Source organism: Juglans regia, chromosome 13, assembly GCF_001411555.2.
Source record: "Juglans regia cultivar Chandler chromosome 13, Walnut 2.0, whole genome shotgun sequence".
Taxonomy (NCBI): Eukaryota; Viridiplantae; Streptophyta; class Magnoliopsida; order Fagales; family Juglandaceae; genus Juglans; species Juglans regia.
This window is the reverse complement of record NC_049913.1, coordinates 1931715-1944693: the sequence shown is the minus strand read 5'-3', so window position 1 is coordinate 1944693 and position 12979 is coordinate 1931715. Positions and strand designations below refer to the sequence as shown.

Below are 12979 nucleotides of genomic sequence, written 5' to 3'. Positions count from 1 at the left end.
GCGGGGGAAATGCAGGGCGGGGTTGGGTCCAACCTGTCCTGCCATGCGAGGGCAGGGCAGTGGGGTGTGGGGCCCCGCTGCCCACCCCTATGAAAAATGGCTTACACATCTTGAGAGGGGTAAGCCATTTACGTCCCAAAGACTTAATTTTCCTGTTGACCAACCTAATATTTTCCTTTGATCATAATTTTCTACCCCTCCCAATCACACAAACAGCTGAATATTTTCCCAAAAAACATTTTCATCTGGAAACAAACATGGCCTTAGGATCCAGAACTATTCCTTTCTATTATATTTTTTTACTCAATAAATATCTCGTACACCTTGGTATGAGCAATCTGGACGCTCTGTGCATCCGTACTTTGAATCCTCTTATCTGCAGGCAGTTGCTCTTACCCCAGATTTTACTTTGTGGTTCTAAGGTGTCATCCGTGTCATGGTTATAAGCTTGTCCTCTGCTCTCTGCCCAGACATAGGTTATGGGTGGCTTAGGGTCTTACTCTGCATTTTTCTTTTGAATAGTCATAAATCATGGGTCCTAATATTTTAAGGAATGTCTTGGTCAGGCATGGGATCTCTATTATCATGTATTCAGAAGGATAGATAAGCAGCTTCTAAGTCTTACTACCCTGGACCTGCGAGTAAGAAGAATCTCCATTTTCATGAGCTTTTTGTCCATTATAATTGCATTAACATTTTTTTAACCAATGGAAACAAGTCTGTGTCTCCGGAGTTGTTAGAATGCCGCAATTTGGAGCTAGCTGTTCCTGGAACTTATCGAGCTGGTATGTTTGAGCATATATTTTCATCGCAACGTGCTAGGATTAGACCTTTTGAGGTGAACTCCAATATTAATCACCTTGTCATATTTCAGATTCACCGGTGGTGACAATTGCGTCATTCACACCTCAACTCGGTATTATACCATCTAAACAGCGACCTCGGAAGTTAACGATTCGTGGGAGTGATGGTAATGATCATGCCTTCTTGCTAAAGGGACATGAAGATTTACGCCAAGATGAACGTGTCATGCAGGTAAGTTCAGGTTTCCAGGTTTTAAAGGATATCTTTTTTCTATTTTCTAAATAAATATTGTGATTTTTTCACTTCTGTCGGGCACTAACATACCCTAACATACTTGTTCTTGCCAGCTTTTTGGTTTGGTGAATACACTGCTCGAGAATTCTAGGAAAACTGGAGAAAAGGATCTGTCTATTCAACGATATTCTGTCATTCCCTTGTCTCCCAACAGTGGATTGATTGGTTGGGTCCCAAATTGTGATACCCTCTACCATCTCATCCGGGAGTACAGGAATGCGAGAAAGGTCAGTTGAAGCCTCTCTCTCTCTCACATGTCCCTTATCTCTATGTTGTATATTTGCCCATGTTGTTGAGTGATTGTGTGGGCCTTTGAGGGTAACTGCATAGCTTGCTTGATTAAACATTTCATGGTTTCAGATTGCCCTGAATCAAGAGCACAAATATATGTTGAGTTTCGCCCCAGATTATGACCATTTGCCACTTATTGCTAAAGTGGAAGTATTTGAGTATGCCCTGAAAAATACTGAAGGAAATGACCTAGCAAGGGTATTTATTCTTGCTCTATGCCTGTTGCTTTTGTTCTATTGTTACTTCTCAGTGCTGCATAGAATTGGCTTTTGACAGGTTCTTTGGTTAAAAAGTAGCACTTCTGAGGTATGGCTAGAGAGGAGGACAAATTATACCAGAAGTTTAGCTGTCATGAGCATGGTATCTGTTTGCCTTTGTACCATCCTTCATATTCATATATATTTTTATTCCTTCTCTCTTGTATGCTTCCCATGTACGTTGTGGCTCTCTATGATTTGTACTAAATCCTCCCATCCCTTACCCCCCCCCCCAAAAAAAAAAAAAAAAAAAAAAGAAAGACAAAATAGAAAATAAATGTTTCAGATGTTGAGTCTATCTCTAAAACTTGCATCTCTAGAGTGCCCATTGTTAAGATAATCACATTTCAACGATCTCATTGCACATAGACGTGAGTTCATACTAATTTAGTGTCATTAAGCATCATGATGCTAACCGGTCCATATCAAGGCTTGACAACTTATTTCACGAGGGTGTCTGCAAGTTTTTTTTTTTTTTACTCATTTGCTCATTTTTTTTATAAGTAATATTCTCGTGTAATTTTAAGTTTTGAAGTGAGCTAAATAAGTTTTTCTTATTTCAGGTGGGTTACCTTCTTGGCTTAGGTGATCGACACCCAAGTAATCTTATGCTGCCCCGCTCTAGGTATCTTATAGTAAGCGAAGCATTTAGGCCTGCTTTTGTTGAATTTTGCAGCATCTTACATTTTAGTGTTCTGTCGCAGCGGCAAGATCTTGCATATTGATTTCGGTGACTGCTTTGAAGCTTCAATGAACCGGGAGAAGTTTCCTGAGAAGGTTTGTCATTTGTGGTAATATGCCTCAAGCTTGGTGGGTTTTTATAGATTAAAAATCTTATATTTTAGAATTCTTAATGTAGGTGCCCTTCCGCTTGACTAGAATGCTTGTGAAAGCCATGGAGGTTAGTGGTATTGAGGGTAATTTCCGTTCAACTTGTGAAAATGTGATGCAAGTTCTCCGAACGAATAGAGAGTGTGTCATGGCTATGATGGAGGTAAAGACTAGAAGTCCTATGTTCTGTTTTGAGTCTGTAAGCTTTGCCTTCAGGAAAAGTTAATGTTTTAGATCTAATTACATGGATGGACGGCGAGACAATCTCCCCCATATGGTTATACATACAAGCTGTAGAAATAAAATATTGAATGGGTAAATATTATTCAGTTTAATGGATCAATGACCATGATTGTGGGGTATGCTCATTTTAAGATAAAAAAAGAGCGAGCAATGATTGTGACTTTGGTCCTTAATGAAATAGAAAATATTGCTTATTTGAAATGATAGAATAAGGAAGTTGATCCTAAGGTATACGTATTACAGGCCTTTGTTCACGATCCTCTAATCAATTGGCGTCTTTTCAACTTCAATGAAGTCCCACAAATGTCAGTGTTTGCAAGCACTAATGTTCCCCCTGTTGTGAACGATGAAGACTCTGCTCCAAATAAAGAGTTTGCTCAACCTCAACGGGGTGCTCGGGAAAGGGAACTTCTTCAGGTACGTTAGAACCTTGATTGTCAGAGGATATGGAATTGTTTTACCGAGTTGCTCTTATATTATCAATTGGTTGTGCAGGCTGTTAATCAACTCGGTGATGCTAATGAGGTCTTGAATGAGCGTGCTGTAGTTGTAATGGCTCGAATGAGTAATAAACTTACTGGACGTGATTTTTCCACTTGTCCTGTATCCACGAGTTCTGTCCAACATGGTGTTGACCAGAGCACCTTAATTTCTGGAGATACCCGTGAAGTTGATCATGGATTATCTGTTAAACTGCAAGTTCAAAAGTTGATTATCCAAGCTACATCGCAGGAAAATTTGTGCCAAAATTTTGTCGGGTAAGATGTTGCATTATTTTCTTCGCCTTGATGTTCTCTTTCTTTCAGACATGATATATATAAATCACATAACCATTTACTTTATGAACGTTACACATTTATTATTATTTTTTTGTCGGTAAATAAGAAGCTTTATTAAAAATATGCATGGCCAAGGCTAATCACGTGAAAGATGTTCTGAAATGAAAGTTCTGTCGATCACAACACTCCTGATTTGTCATACCCGCAAAACTATGAATTTTAGAACCTTGTAACCATCTACTTGCCGATAGTGTTTGATCAACTATGAATTCAGGAAATCCCGATATCTAATAATCACTACTTATTTGCCTGTTTCAGGTGGTGCCCGTTTTGGTAAATGGAAGATTATCAATGTATATGTGTATATTTTGTACAGAGCTGGACCTTCTGATAAATCCTTTTTCACTTAGTTATTGTGCATTGTATTTTTGTATAGCCGTAATTCGAATTAATAAAACATGCATCATATGTTGGCTGATCTTTGCTCTCAAGTTTTGATTGCTCCAGAAGTTGATACTCCTTGTGCACATGCAATCTGGCTAAATTGAAGGTTAAGATGATTGCGGGCAAGAAAAATAAAAGAGCTTATGATCAATTCCCTGTCAGAATTGAAGTTCATTTGTCACCTATGTTCAATTACTGTTGCCCGTTCAATTACTGTTGCCCCCCCCTTCTCACTGATCATGGGAATAATATTCTTATCATGCATGCAGCATGTGTAGGTTTGTTAAACTTCTAGTGATCTTGTTCAACGGATGCAATGCAACATTCTGATTACCATCGAGCTTTGTATAAAACCAAAATACATTCCCAGAGGATCCTATTTTAAACGCAACAGCTGGGTTTCATGATTTACTGGCAACAGTGTTTTTTTTTTTTTTTAATCTCTAAATATTATCTCGGACAACACAAATACTGGCAAACACCAAAGGGAAATTGTGCAGGAAATTAGCTTAGCAGCCACGGTTTGAATCATCAGGAACAAAACGCCATAAAGAAGCTGAAGTCTATAAACCGAAAGCTAATAACACCTCAAAAACAAAAAATTAAAAACAGTAGAAGACTGGTCGTAACGTAAAGCTTCACTTGTTCATCAATTACAGGATTTGATTGGTTGAGAAATTGTGTCAGAGAAGGGAACCAGTAGAATCCTTTTACGAGAAGATCAGAGAATCAGTCGCTGCTCCCAAACAAATTGGAAAGTTGTGATTAGTCTCGAATGGAAGTTTATGTGGAAACACGAACACCAGACATTTGCTCATTTGGCCTAGAAACAGCACGGAATATCAGAAAATTTAAAAGAGCTTTAGTTTGAACTGAGAACCTTTTGTACATGGTAGTGGCCATGAGCAAGGGACATTTCATACCAGCCAGTAATTACACAAGTAAAAATTAGATTTGACTGTTCTTCAATCTCCAAGGCCAAGGGGGGCCAACACCTGCAGTAGTAAGCATCATATACCAGATATATCTTGTACAAGCCTCTTCTAATCATTAAGCAGCAGGTCTCTTCTTATGTTTGCTCTGCACAAGGCTCAGCAGGAAATCTGTAAATATGTGCTCATAGTCCGGCATTTTCCCATACCCTGCAGTGCTTCCAAAACATAAATATGAGACAACGTTAATTGTTCATGCATGTGTCTTGAGTGTGCTAGTGTGTGATAGAGAGACGAGGCGTTCACATTCGCTTCATATCTCCTGGAGGGTGATACCTTTGTAAGCTCCAATTCTAACATAAATAATTCAAAAAGAAACTAGGCATATTGGACATGACGTTTACACTTTCAACCGCAACGTGCAATAAAGACAAAAAAAAAAAAACACGAAAAATTCGGTCGTGTTTACATGTCTAAAAAATGGCTTAGGTGAACTAACTGACAGTTTCATGGGCCTAGCGATGGGCTAATCCAACCAGTGAACATATCCCAGTCCACAATCAGGTTATGGGCACATGCAAGTTATTAAATCCTATTAAATGTTTGATTGATAAAAACTAACAAGAACGGAATCACGCTCTGTAGGATTTGAACCAGCGACATCGGGTTGTGGTAAAATTATTGGCCATCTTCAAAACCATTATTAAATTAGCCAAAGCTTGATTTGTTCCTGTCAAAGATGCATCATGCTTAAAATCACTACAAGCGGAAAAACTTGTATTTCAGTAAACAGCTAAAAGAAGTTACAGCCCTTTGCTTTCAAAGTATTTGAAAGCCCAGGAAAAATCAAAACAAAAATGACAATTGAGTAATGATGGTAATGTGAAGTGACAAAATAGAGCTCTACTCAACAAATATTTGATAAAAGTGGGAGTGAAAATGGATGTGTTCCAGACGTATAAGAATGAAAGCAAATAACCAGCCAATCCGAAGTCATTACATATGATTTTTTGCATTACATATGATGTGTTTCAGAATCCACCACCGAACTCAACCTAAATCGAATCAGAAAATAGAGTAAATTTGGCTTCAATGCAAACAGATTATACTTGCCAGGAAAGTAGTTGATGTCAATGACATAAAAGACATCTCTGGTCCCATGCTCTCGAATCATATCTATGTTGAATAGCCGGAGACCCTAGAAAATACAGCATAACTAGTTATTGGGAACAGATTACAAGGCCTATTTACATGACTGCTGCAACAAATGACTAGTACCAAGAACACTTACCAGCCGGAGACGGAGCTCCCTTGCTAGATTCTCCAGCAAAGGTTGTGGAGGATGTTCTGCATTATAAAATTACAGAAAGTAATGAGGCAGCCAACTTATGAGGCAGCTCTTTGCATGCCTCAGCCACTCAAATTCACTTAACCGGCACAACAAGTTTGATGCAATAATATGAAACAGCTCTACAATGAACCAGAAAAGAGGGCATTTAAGGATCAACCACAGTATCACTTAAAAACCCATAAAACCTCATTTCTTGTATGATAGAACTAACACATTGATGGATTCATAGTTAAAGAAACAATATATAATATGCAATCAAACAAAGAAAAAAGGTAGTCAAAATAGAAATTCAAACAAACTAAAATTCTTGGGAAGAGAAAAAATCAAATGCAATAATCTCACCAGCAACACTAGGTTCCAGATCTGCATCATCTGCAGAAGCTGCAGCAGATGAAACCCTTGGGAAACGGAACACACCAGCAACCTTTTCTAGCTCGCGCTTACTGACATTAGGTAGAGAGAAACGCCTTACAACCTTTATGATTTCCCCCACAATATAAACTTTGAAGAGAATTCCACCTGATAATAAGTGAAACAAAAAGAATTTCAATTGAAATTATAGTAGTTGGTGGAATGGCAATGAAGATGTTCATGCATCAGTTGCCACATATACCATGGTTAACAAACTCCTGGAGAACCAAAGGAGGTTCAAGTTCTGCAAGGGAGAACTGATCATAAGCAAGAAATAGTTCATGTGACTTGGCACTTCCATCCACAACCAAAGGTTTTGCAACTGAAATAAGATCGAACAGGGGAAACATTAAAAGATATGAAATTAGAACACCCCAATAAAGATTACAAAACAGTTAAACAAGCCCATCAACAATTATCATTTAAAAACTAGGAGTCCTAGGAGTATATATTATATATCCCCAAAAAAACCCCCCTCCAACTGGTTGTCTAAATTTTAAGTCGACCATGAGTCAACCAGCATGGATCCACCAAGTACAAAGATATTAAGCGCTATAAGCAAATTAAGCCCGGATAATCTAAACACATCACAAACCTCTGGTCCCCACACCCCTAATCTAAACAGAGGAAAAAAATGAAAAACAATCAGAACCTACCCAGAGGCAACTTGAGCCCAGCTTTATTCACTTCACAAGGAATTGAAGATGGATCTTTTGTGATGACCAACTGCCTAGGAACACCAACCTTGCCTAAAAGGACAGTTAACAATCAATGCGAAAATAGTTGGAATCACTAATTAAAATATAAAGAAAGACTTTGAGAGGGGAAAAAGATCTTGATACAGTTCACTATAACAGTAGTAAGAAGCTTACCATGGCAGTCAGACAAGTTTAGATCTGCCACATCCTGCAGCATGGACTGACGATTGTGCAGATGTTCTATGGCATATGGAGGATCAAGGACTGTTACTTCAGGATTTTTTTGCCTGTAATTCTTCAAAAGAAAAGGACAAAAACAGATAACAGCAAAGTAAGCCACACTCTAAAGGCACAGCCATCTTATTATTATTATTAGTATCATTATTATTTCTAGTAGTAGTTGTACTGCTGCAGCTGCTACTACTACTACTATTATGATGACGAGGATTCAGAAAGTTACTGCACTATAATAGCTAATGGCAATAAAAGATAGATAGCATCTATTTATATCATATTACAAGTTGTATATCAAGAAAATGCAGTATCACAAGTTCAACTTCTCATATAACTTGAGATATAAATTTACCTATCAAAAAAATAACTTGAGATTTAAATTTACTTATCAAAAAAATAACTTGAGATTTAAATTTACTTATCAAAAAAATAACTTGAGATATAAAAATACAAGAACGATAAGTTTAGATGGAACGGACCTCAATATTGGCACACCAGTCCTTTCCCGACAACTGGAAGGAACATTAGGCTTGTGAGACATTTACTTGAATATTAAAAAGGTGTTATTAGCATACAGTCAAAAATATTTTATCAAAAAAAAAAAAACCAAGCAATGGCATTATCACCAGTGTATTGTCCAAACACCATACACAACCAATAAAGCCACAACAAAAGCTTAAAAATCAAAAGGATTTTTACAAGTTGAATGACAAGAAAGAAGAAATGATCTCTAACCTTATGCAAAACAACATCAAAAGGACCTTGATCTGACAGGGGCCTGTTTAAATCAATGGCTACAAAGAATATCCCCTTATTCCTACAGCACAAATAACAACATTTTGTCGGTCAGGCAACATTAAAGGATAAAGCTTCCTTCGTCCATAACACACCCAGCAAAGAAAGTTAAATAATAATTTTTGCTTCTACCTAATTAAAAAAACAACAAAGTATTTCAGATGAAATGGCCATCAGATTTTTCCTCTAATTATAAAGCTAGCGTTACCTATCAAAAATTATAATGCCACACTTAAAAGTAACAACCTAGAGTTGAGCTATTTATGAGAGACTCAAATCTAGTAAAGAGAAATGACGTCTTAAGTGATGTTTGGCCATGCTGATTTCCACCAATCTCATCGGAATAAACAAATAAATAAATACACGCATGCATATATATATATATATATATATATATATATACACACACACATACATACATAATGGTCAGAATAAATTAATGCCAGTTGAAGCTCCAAGCTGCTGACACACATTAAAGGTCCAGCCGCCATATACAACAAAAGTTCCATGGAACGTAGTCTATAAACATTATCTAATAAAATATTTAACAAATTCCTCGTACAGATGTATTAGCTCCGTTGTAGGGAACACGAGCTCATAGTCCAAGCAGTTAATAGATTACAAAAGAGAAAAAAAAAAAACATAAATTGCAGGAAATCTTGGGACACATTGAGGAATAACCATTCTTCACAAGGAAAAGACAAGATTCTTCAGTAAACAGATCAATTTTATAGAAGATTAATCATACAAACTAGAGAGTAAAGCAACTTGACTTCGGATTGGATCCTCATTTGTGGACTAATCCGAAAGGCATATCTGTCGAATATTCCCATTTTACAAAAACAAAATAGAAAAATAAAAAACATCCTTAGATTCCAGATACCCAGAAGTGAACCCGATAAGATAAGTCAATCCAAACAGCTGCAAAAGATTGATTCGCGAAAGTGATCGTCTCTCACCACCATCGAGAAAGACAACCACCACTGCAAAAGCGTTTTGCCGAAAAAGTATCTGATACAAATAGAAACAAGAAAACAAACACCCAAATCTTTGGGCGTTACCCCATATAAGGAAATTAAATTGACGAATTTCATACTGCAAAAATATACAGCATGTACATACACAAACACATTTCTATATGACAGAATGGCCAATTTCAACGCGATAAAAAGCAATAATCATCGACTGTACAAAAATGGTGAATTTGAATGCAATAGACGGAAATGATGGAAGAATGTGTACGGAAACGAATAGGTGTAAATGAGATTATACCTAGCAAGGCAGAGAAGCTTGGGCTGCAAGAAGCTCTTTTTCTTCTTAGAGGTCAAGGCATACCCGACGACGAGATCGTGCGACTGTGAGTGAGGGAACCCGATGCCGATCGAATAGGTCTGCGAATTGAAGCTATCGGTTACCTTCCTCTCCTCCTCCTCTGGTTGGATTTCACCGTTCAACCTCATGTCCACAGGGAAGGAAAAGAAACCCTAACTCCAGAAGAGATGATACAGGGGATTTGGGATTCGTTTTCTTGATTTCTTTCGTAGAGACTCGAGATGGTTAATTAATGACGATGAAGACCACGACACAGTAACAACAACAACAACAATAATAATAATAATGTTATTACAATGGATTTATGGAGCGGAATGTTCAATGAAATGAACCAAATCGAACTGGAAATATGGAATCTTCCCGGGCGGTGAATTCGAACTCCAAGGATTCGTTTTGTTTTTCCTGCTCTGTCTGTGTCACTGAGAGGCAGGACGTAGATAAGTGTGGTTTGGGTGGGTTTCTCTTTCTCTCTTCTATGGTATTCCCTCTTCTTCCTTCCATCTGCCTCTCGCCATATACCAAATTTAGCGCGTGCGTGCATTTATATATCTCATCTCATCTAAGTGTTAGAACAGAGACATGGATGAGAGAGAGAGAGCAGCTAGTGGGGTTGCTGAACACACTCGCATTGTAATTTTATATATTTATATATGAAAGATTGTGGAGGAAGACCGAAGATTTGGAAGCTTCGACTGTCTGGGATTTTTCCTTTTTTTTTTTTTTTTGGTGGTTTGTGTTTTCCTATTTTACACTCCCATTCCTCGTGCACTACGATTCGACTGGCTGTTCAACTCTTGTCTTCCAGAGCCTGATTGCTTCCGATTCATATTCTCTCTTCACAATCCAATCCTCATTCTACACAAAGATCCTTCAACTGTCTTACATCTCTCCTCTCTCTTTGGTCTTATCATCTCTTCACAAACATACTGTATGTACAATATACAGTCAAAATTGTCTCTTTATATTTTAAAAACAAAACAACATCGTTTTGTCAATGTAAGCAAAATGCCCATTCATTCATCCAACGCAATCTGGCTCCCGAATCACTGACATTATCCGACCCAGAATTTTAGAATTCCAAAATCAGATTATATATCGGATTAAGCCTGAATTCATCCAACTCCTCTTATGTTTGACGTGTTTCAGCTCTCATATTTATGGTTAGAGCTTCAGAAAATTCAAGGTCAACTAACATCTTAGATAATATATATGCAAAGGTTGAGGAAATAATGTCAACTATGATCAACTAATTTCTTGCTGCCAATAAATTAGCAGTACTGCCCCCCCAATTAAACCTTTCCTCTCAGATAGAGGCAACTTAAATTAAGAGTAGGCTGGCTGGGTATTATTTTTTAAAATTATCTTGAATCAAATTATATTATTTTTTATATGACTAATTTTAATAAGAACAAAACCACTTAACAAAATTTGAATTTATAAATAAGAAATAAATGTTGCACTCGTGCGTGAGCAAGCGCCACATAATCATTTAAAAAATAAATAAATATAGAATTCATATGAAAAAAATAAATAAATAAATTTTTAATAATAAATCTCATTCTTTTTTAAATTAATTATATGATACTTACACATATTATGACTATTACACATTATAAATTGATCCCTGATTTCATGTCCCAACTCAAGGGCCCTCGTGTCTTTCAATTCTAAAAATAAATAATAATAATAATAAATCATGTCACCATCATTAATGTGGTACAAAGCTTTTGGTATCAAAATTGGTGATTAATGGGCCACTACGCAGCATCTTTATGGCCATGAAGATTTTTTTTTTTTTTTTTTAATTCTGTGCATCCTTCCCGTGTTTAAATTTAAATCATGGGCCATGAAGATTTTTGTATTAAAATGTGAATGGACAACTTGCGAACTAGCATCTGTACTACCGGATACAGATTCGGGAATCAAAATCGATAAATGGACAAGCCTTTTGCAAATCAATTATGCCTTTTTATTTTCTTTAAATAAAATATTTACTTTATAAACTTTACACCTCGAATCACATTAATTTAATAAATAATTTTATTATTTTTTTTTTTTTATGGACAAAGTAATTTCTATTTGTAGCCCTTCCAACCGGTCAAGACTTCAAGTTAAGTTGCAAAACTTGAATTTTTATGTGTCTTTCTCGACCTCGCCAAACCCAAAATCAAATGCCCTAAAGAGCCGATACAAGGATTGAGTTTACACCTTAGCCGGCACTTTTTTCTAAATGTGTTTTTTTTTCATGAAAATAGATTTCATTTCATTTAATAAAATTGAAGTTATAACTGTAACTTATCAATACAAAAAAAAATTTAGACTACAAATCAAACTATGCATCTGCTCTTGGGTACCCCTGCACAAAAATTTCTTTACGACGAACATTGTATTAATTTCTATAAATTCTCTCCTAACAAACATTTCGGTTTGTTTGAGAGAATAGTTATCTGTAAAAACAAAACAAAACGACCCATCTCTAAAAGAAGATAAGTATTATTGCCCTCTGTCCTCCCAAAAGAGGAACGAGACTATATTATTATGGACACCAAATCTAATTGTCTATTTCTTTTTATTTTTTATCTAAAATAAAACAATAGAAAACTGTAAATATATAAAAAACTAAAAAATAAACTTGAAGATCCCGAAGTAGCTGACCCCAGCCCCTCCACCTAAAAACTGGGTCGTTTTGGCAAGAACCCATAGGCTATTGGACTCTAAACGTGTTAAGAGTATACATGGGATACAAAAATCATAAACAAACGAGTTAGTATATTGCCCTAACCAAAGATGCATTTTTCCCCTTTTAAAGGTGAAGACTCCCGAAATTATCATGTAATGACTCTTATAGCATGCACATACATTTTTGTGTTAGCATCCATAAAAAACTTAGAAGGGTCATTGAATAAATATATAGTCACTAAAATATGACTAAATTTCAATTTAATCATAGACTAAACCATCCTGTCGCTTATATATAAGGGCCAAGGCAAAGCAGCAAGATGTTGGAACTCTTGATCTCGGAGCAAGACAAATTAAAACGTGACAGCCAATGCTGAAAAAAAAAAAAAAAAAAAGTGACCCAACATTTAGGTTGTGTTTGGTTCCTTGAACTATTCGGCTTAGACCTCTTTTAACATTCAATTATTAAATTATTAAATTTATCTCAAGTCAAAACTTCTTTACACGTATAATCCATAAACTTCTTTCAACTCAACACATATTTACATGCGTGACTCAAAAAAAATTTTAACTTTTTATAAATATATATAAATTTATCTAAACA

The 12979-nt window shown here is 36.3% G+C and overlaps 2 protein-coding genes across 6 annotated transcripts in view; one reads left to right on the top strand and one right to left on the bottom strand.

The window, feature by feature from the left end:
- The window catches only part of LOC108992377 (serine/threonine-protein kinase TOR-like), a 73950-nt gene extending 69619 nt beyond the window's left edge, over window positions 1–4331 (top strand). The window contains exons 46-57 of one of the 2 annotated variants that reach the window (XM_018966936.2): window positions 567–641; window positions 719–785; window positions 875–1035; window positions 1152–1325; window positions 1459–1587; window positions 1666–1749; window positions 2210–2271; window positions 2351–2423; window positions 2506–2640; window positions 2964–3137; window positions 3216–3478; window positions 3818–4331. In XM_018966936.2, the coding sequence (XP_018822481.1) occupies window positions 567–641; window positions 719–785; window positions 875–1035; window positions 1152–1325; window positions 1459–1587; window positions 1666–1749; window positions 2210–2271; window positions 2351–2423; window positions 2506–2640; window positions 2964–3137; window positions 3216–3478; window positions 3818–3836 (1416 nt within the window). In that variant the 3' untranslated portion in view covers window positions 3837–4331. Of the gene's footprint in view, window positions 1–566; window positions 642–718; window positions 786–874; window positions 1036–1151; window positions 1326–1458; window positions 1588–1649; window positions 1750–2209; window positions 2272–2350; window positions 2424–2505; window positions 2641–2963; window positions 3138–3215; window positions 3479–3817 lie in introns of those variants that run through there. The other variant, XR_004798002.1, reaches the window with a different exon arrangement.
- A 93-nt stretch (window positions 4332–4424) lies between these two features.
- On the bottom strand, window positions 4425–10559 carry LOC108992384 (inositol-tetrakisphosphate 1-kinase 3-like). 4 transcript variants are annotated; one of them, XR_004798087.1, is made up of 11 exons: window positions 9637–10554; window positions 8305–8386; window positions 8049–8081; window positions 7510–7630; window positions 7294–7386; window positions 6840–6959; window positions 6569–6745; window positions 6167–6222; window positions 5989–6073; window positions 4867–5085; window positions 4425–4766 (listed from the first exon to the last, which is right to left on the bottom strand). XR_004798087.1 is itself a non-coding variant. In XM_018966943.2 (10 exons), exons 1-10 carry the CDS (start codon window positions 9822–9824, stop codon window positions 4994–4996), a joined length of 1047 nt encoding a protein of 348 aa, XP_018822488.1. In that variant the 5' UTR covers window positions 9825–10554; the 3' UTR covers window positions 4425–4993. The 4 variants fall into 4 exon arrangements, 3 of the variants coding, with proteins under 3 accessions (XP_018822488.1, XP_035540768.1, XP_018822487.1); XM_018966943.2 differs by having other exon boundaries at window positions 4425–5085; XM_035684875.1 differs by lacking the exons at window positions 4425–4766; window positions 4867–5085 and adding an exon at window positions 5096–5605 and having other exon boundaries at window positions 9637–10559.
- Window positions 10560–12979: the final 2420 nt, after the last annotated feature.

What these genes read in the sequence shown, in the direction of transcription:
- LOC108992384 (XM_035684875.1), bottom strand. Translation starts at nt 9,824, where the DNA reads ATGAGGTTGAACGGTGAAATCCAACCAGAGGAGGAGGAGAGGAAGGTA. An exon ending in TTGATGTTGTTTTGCATAAG is followed by an intron (nt 8,082 to 8,304) that starts GTTAGAGATCAT and finishes TGTTCCTTCCAG; the next exon opens with TTGTCGGGAAAGGACTGGTG. An exon ending in ACTGGTGTGCCAATATTGAG is followed by an intron (nt 7,631 to 8,048) that starts GTCCGTTCCATC and finishes TTTCTTTTGAAG; the next exon opens with AATTACAGGCAAAAAAATCC.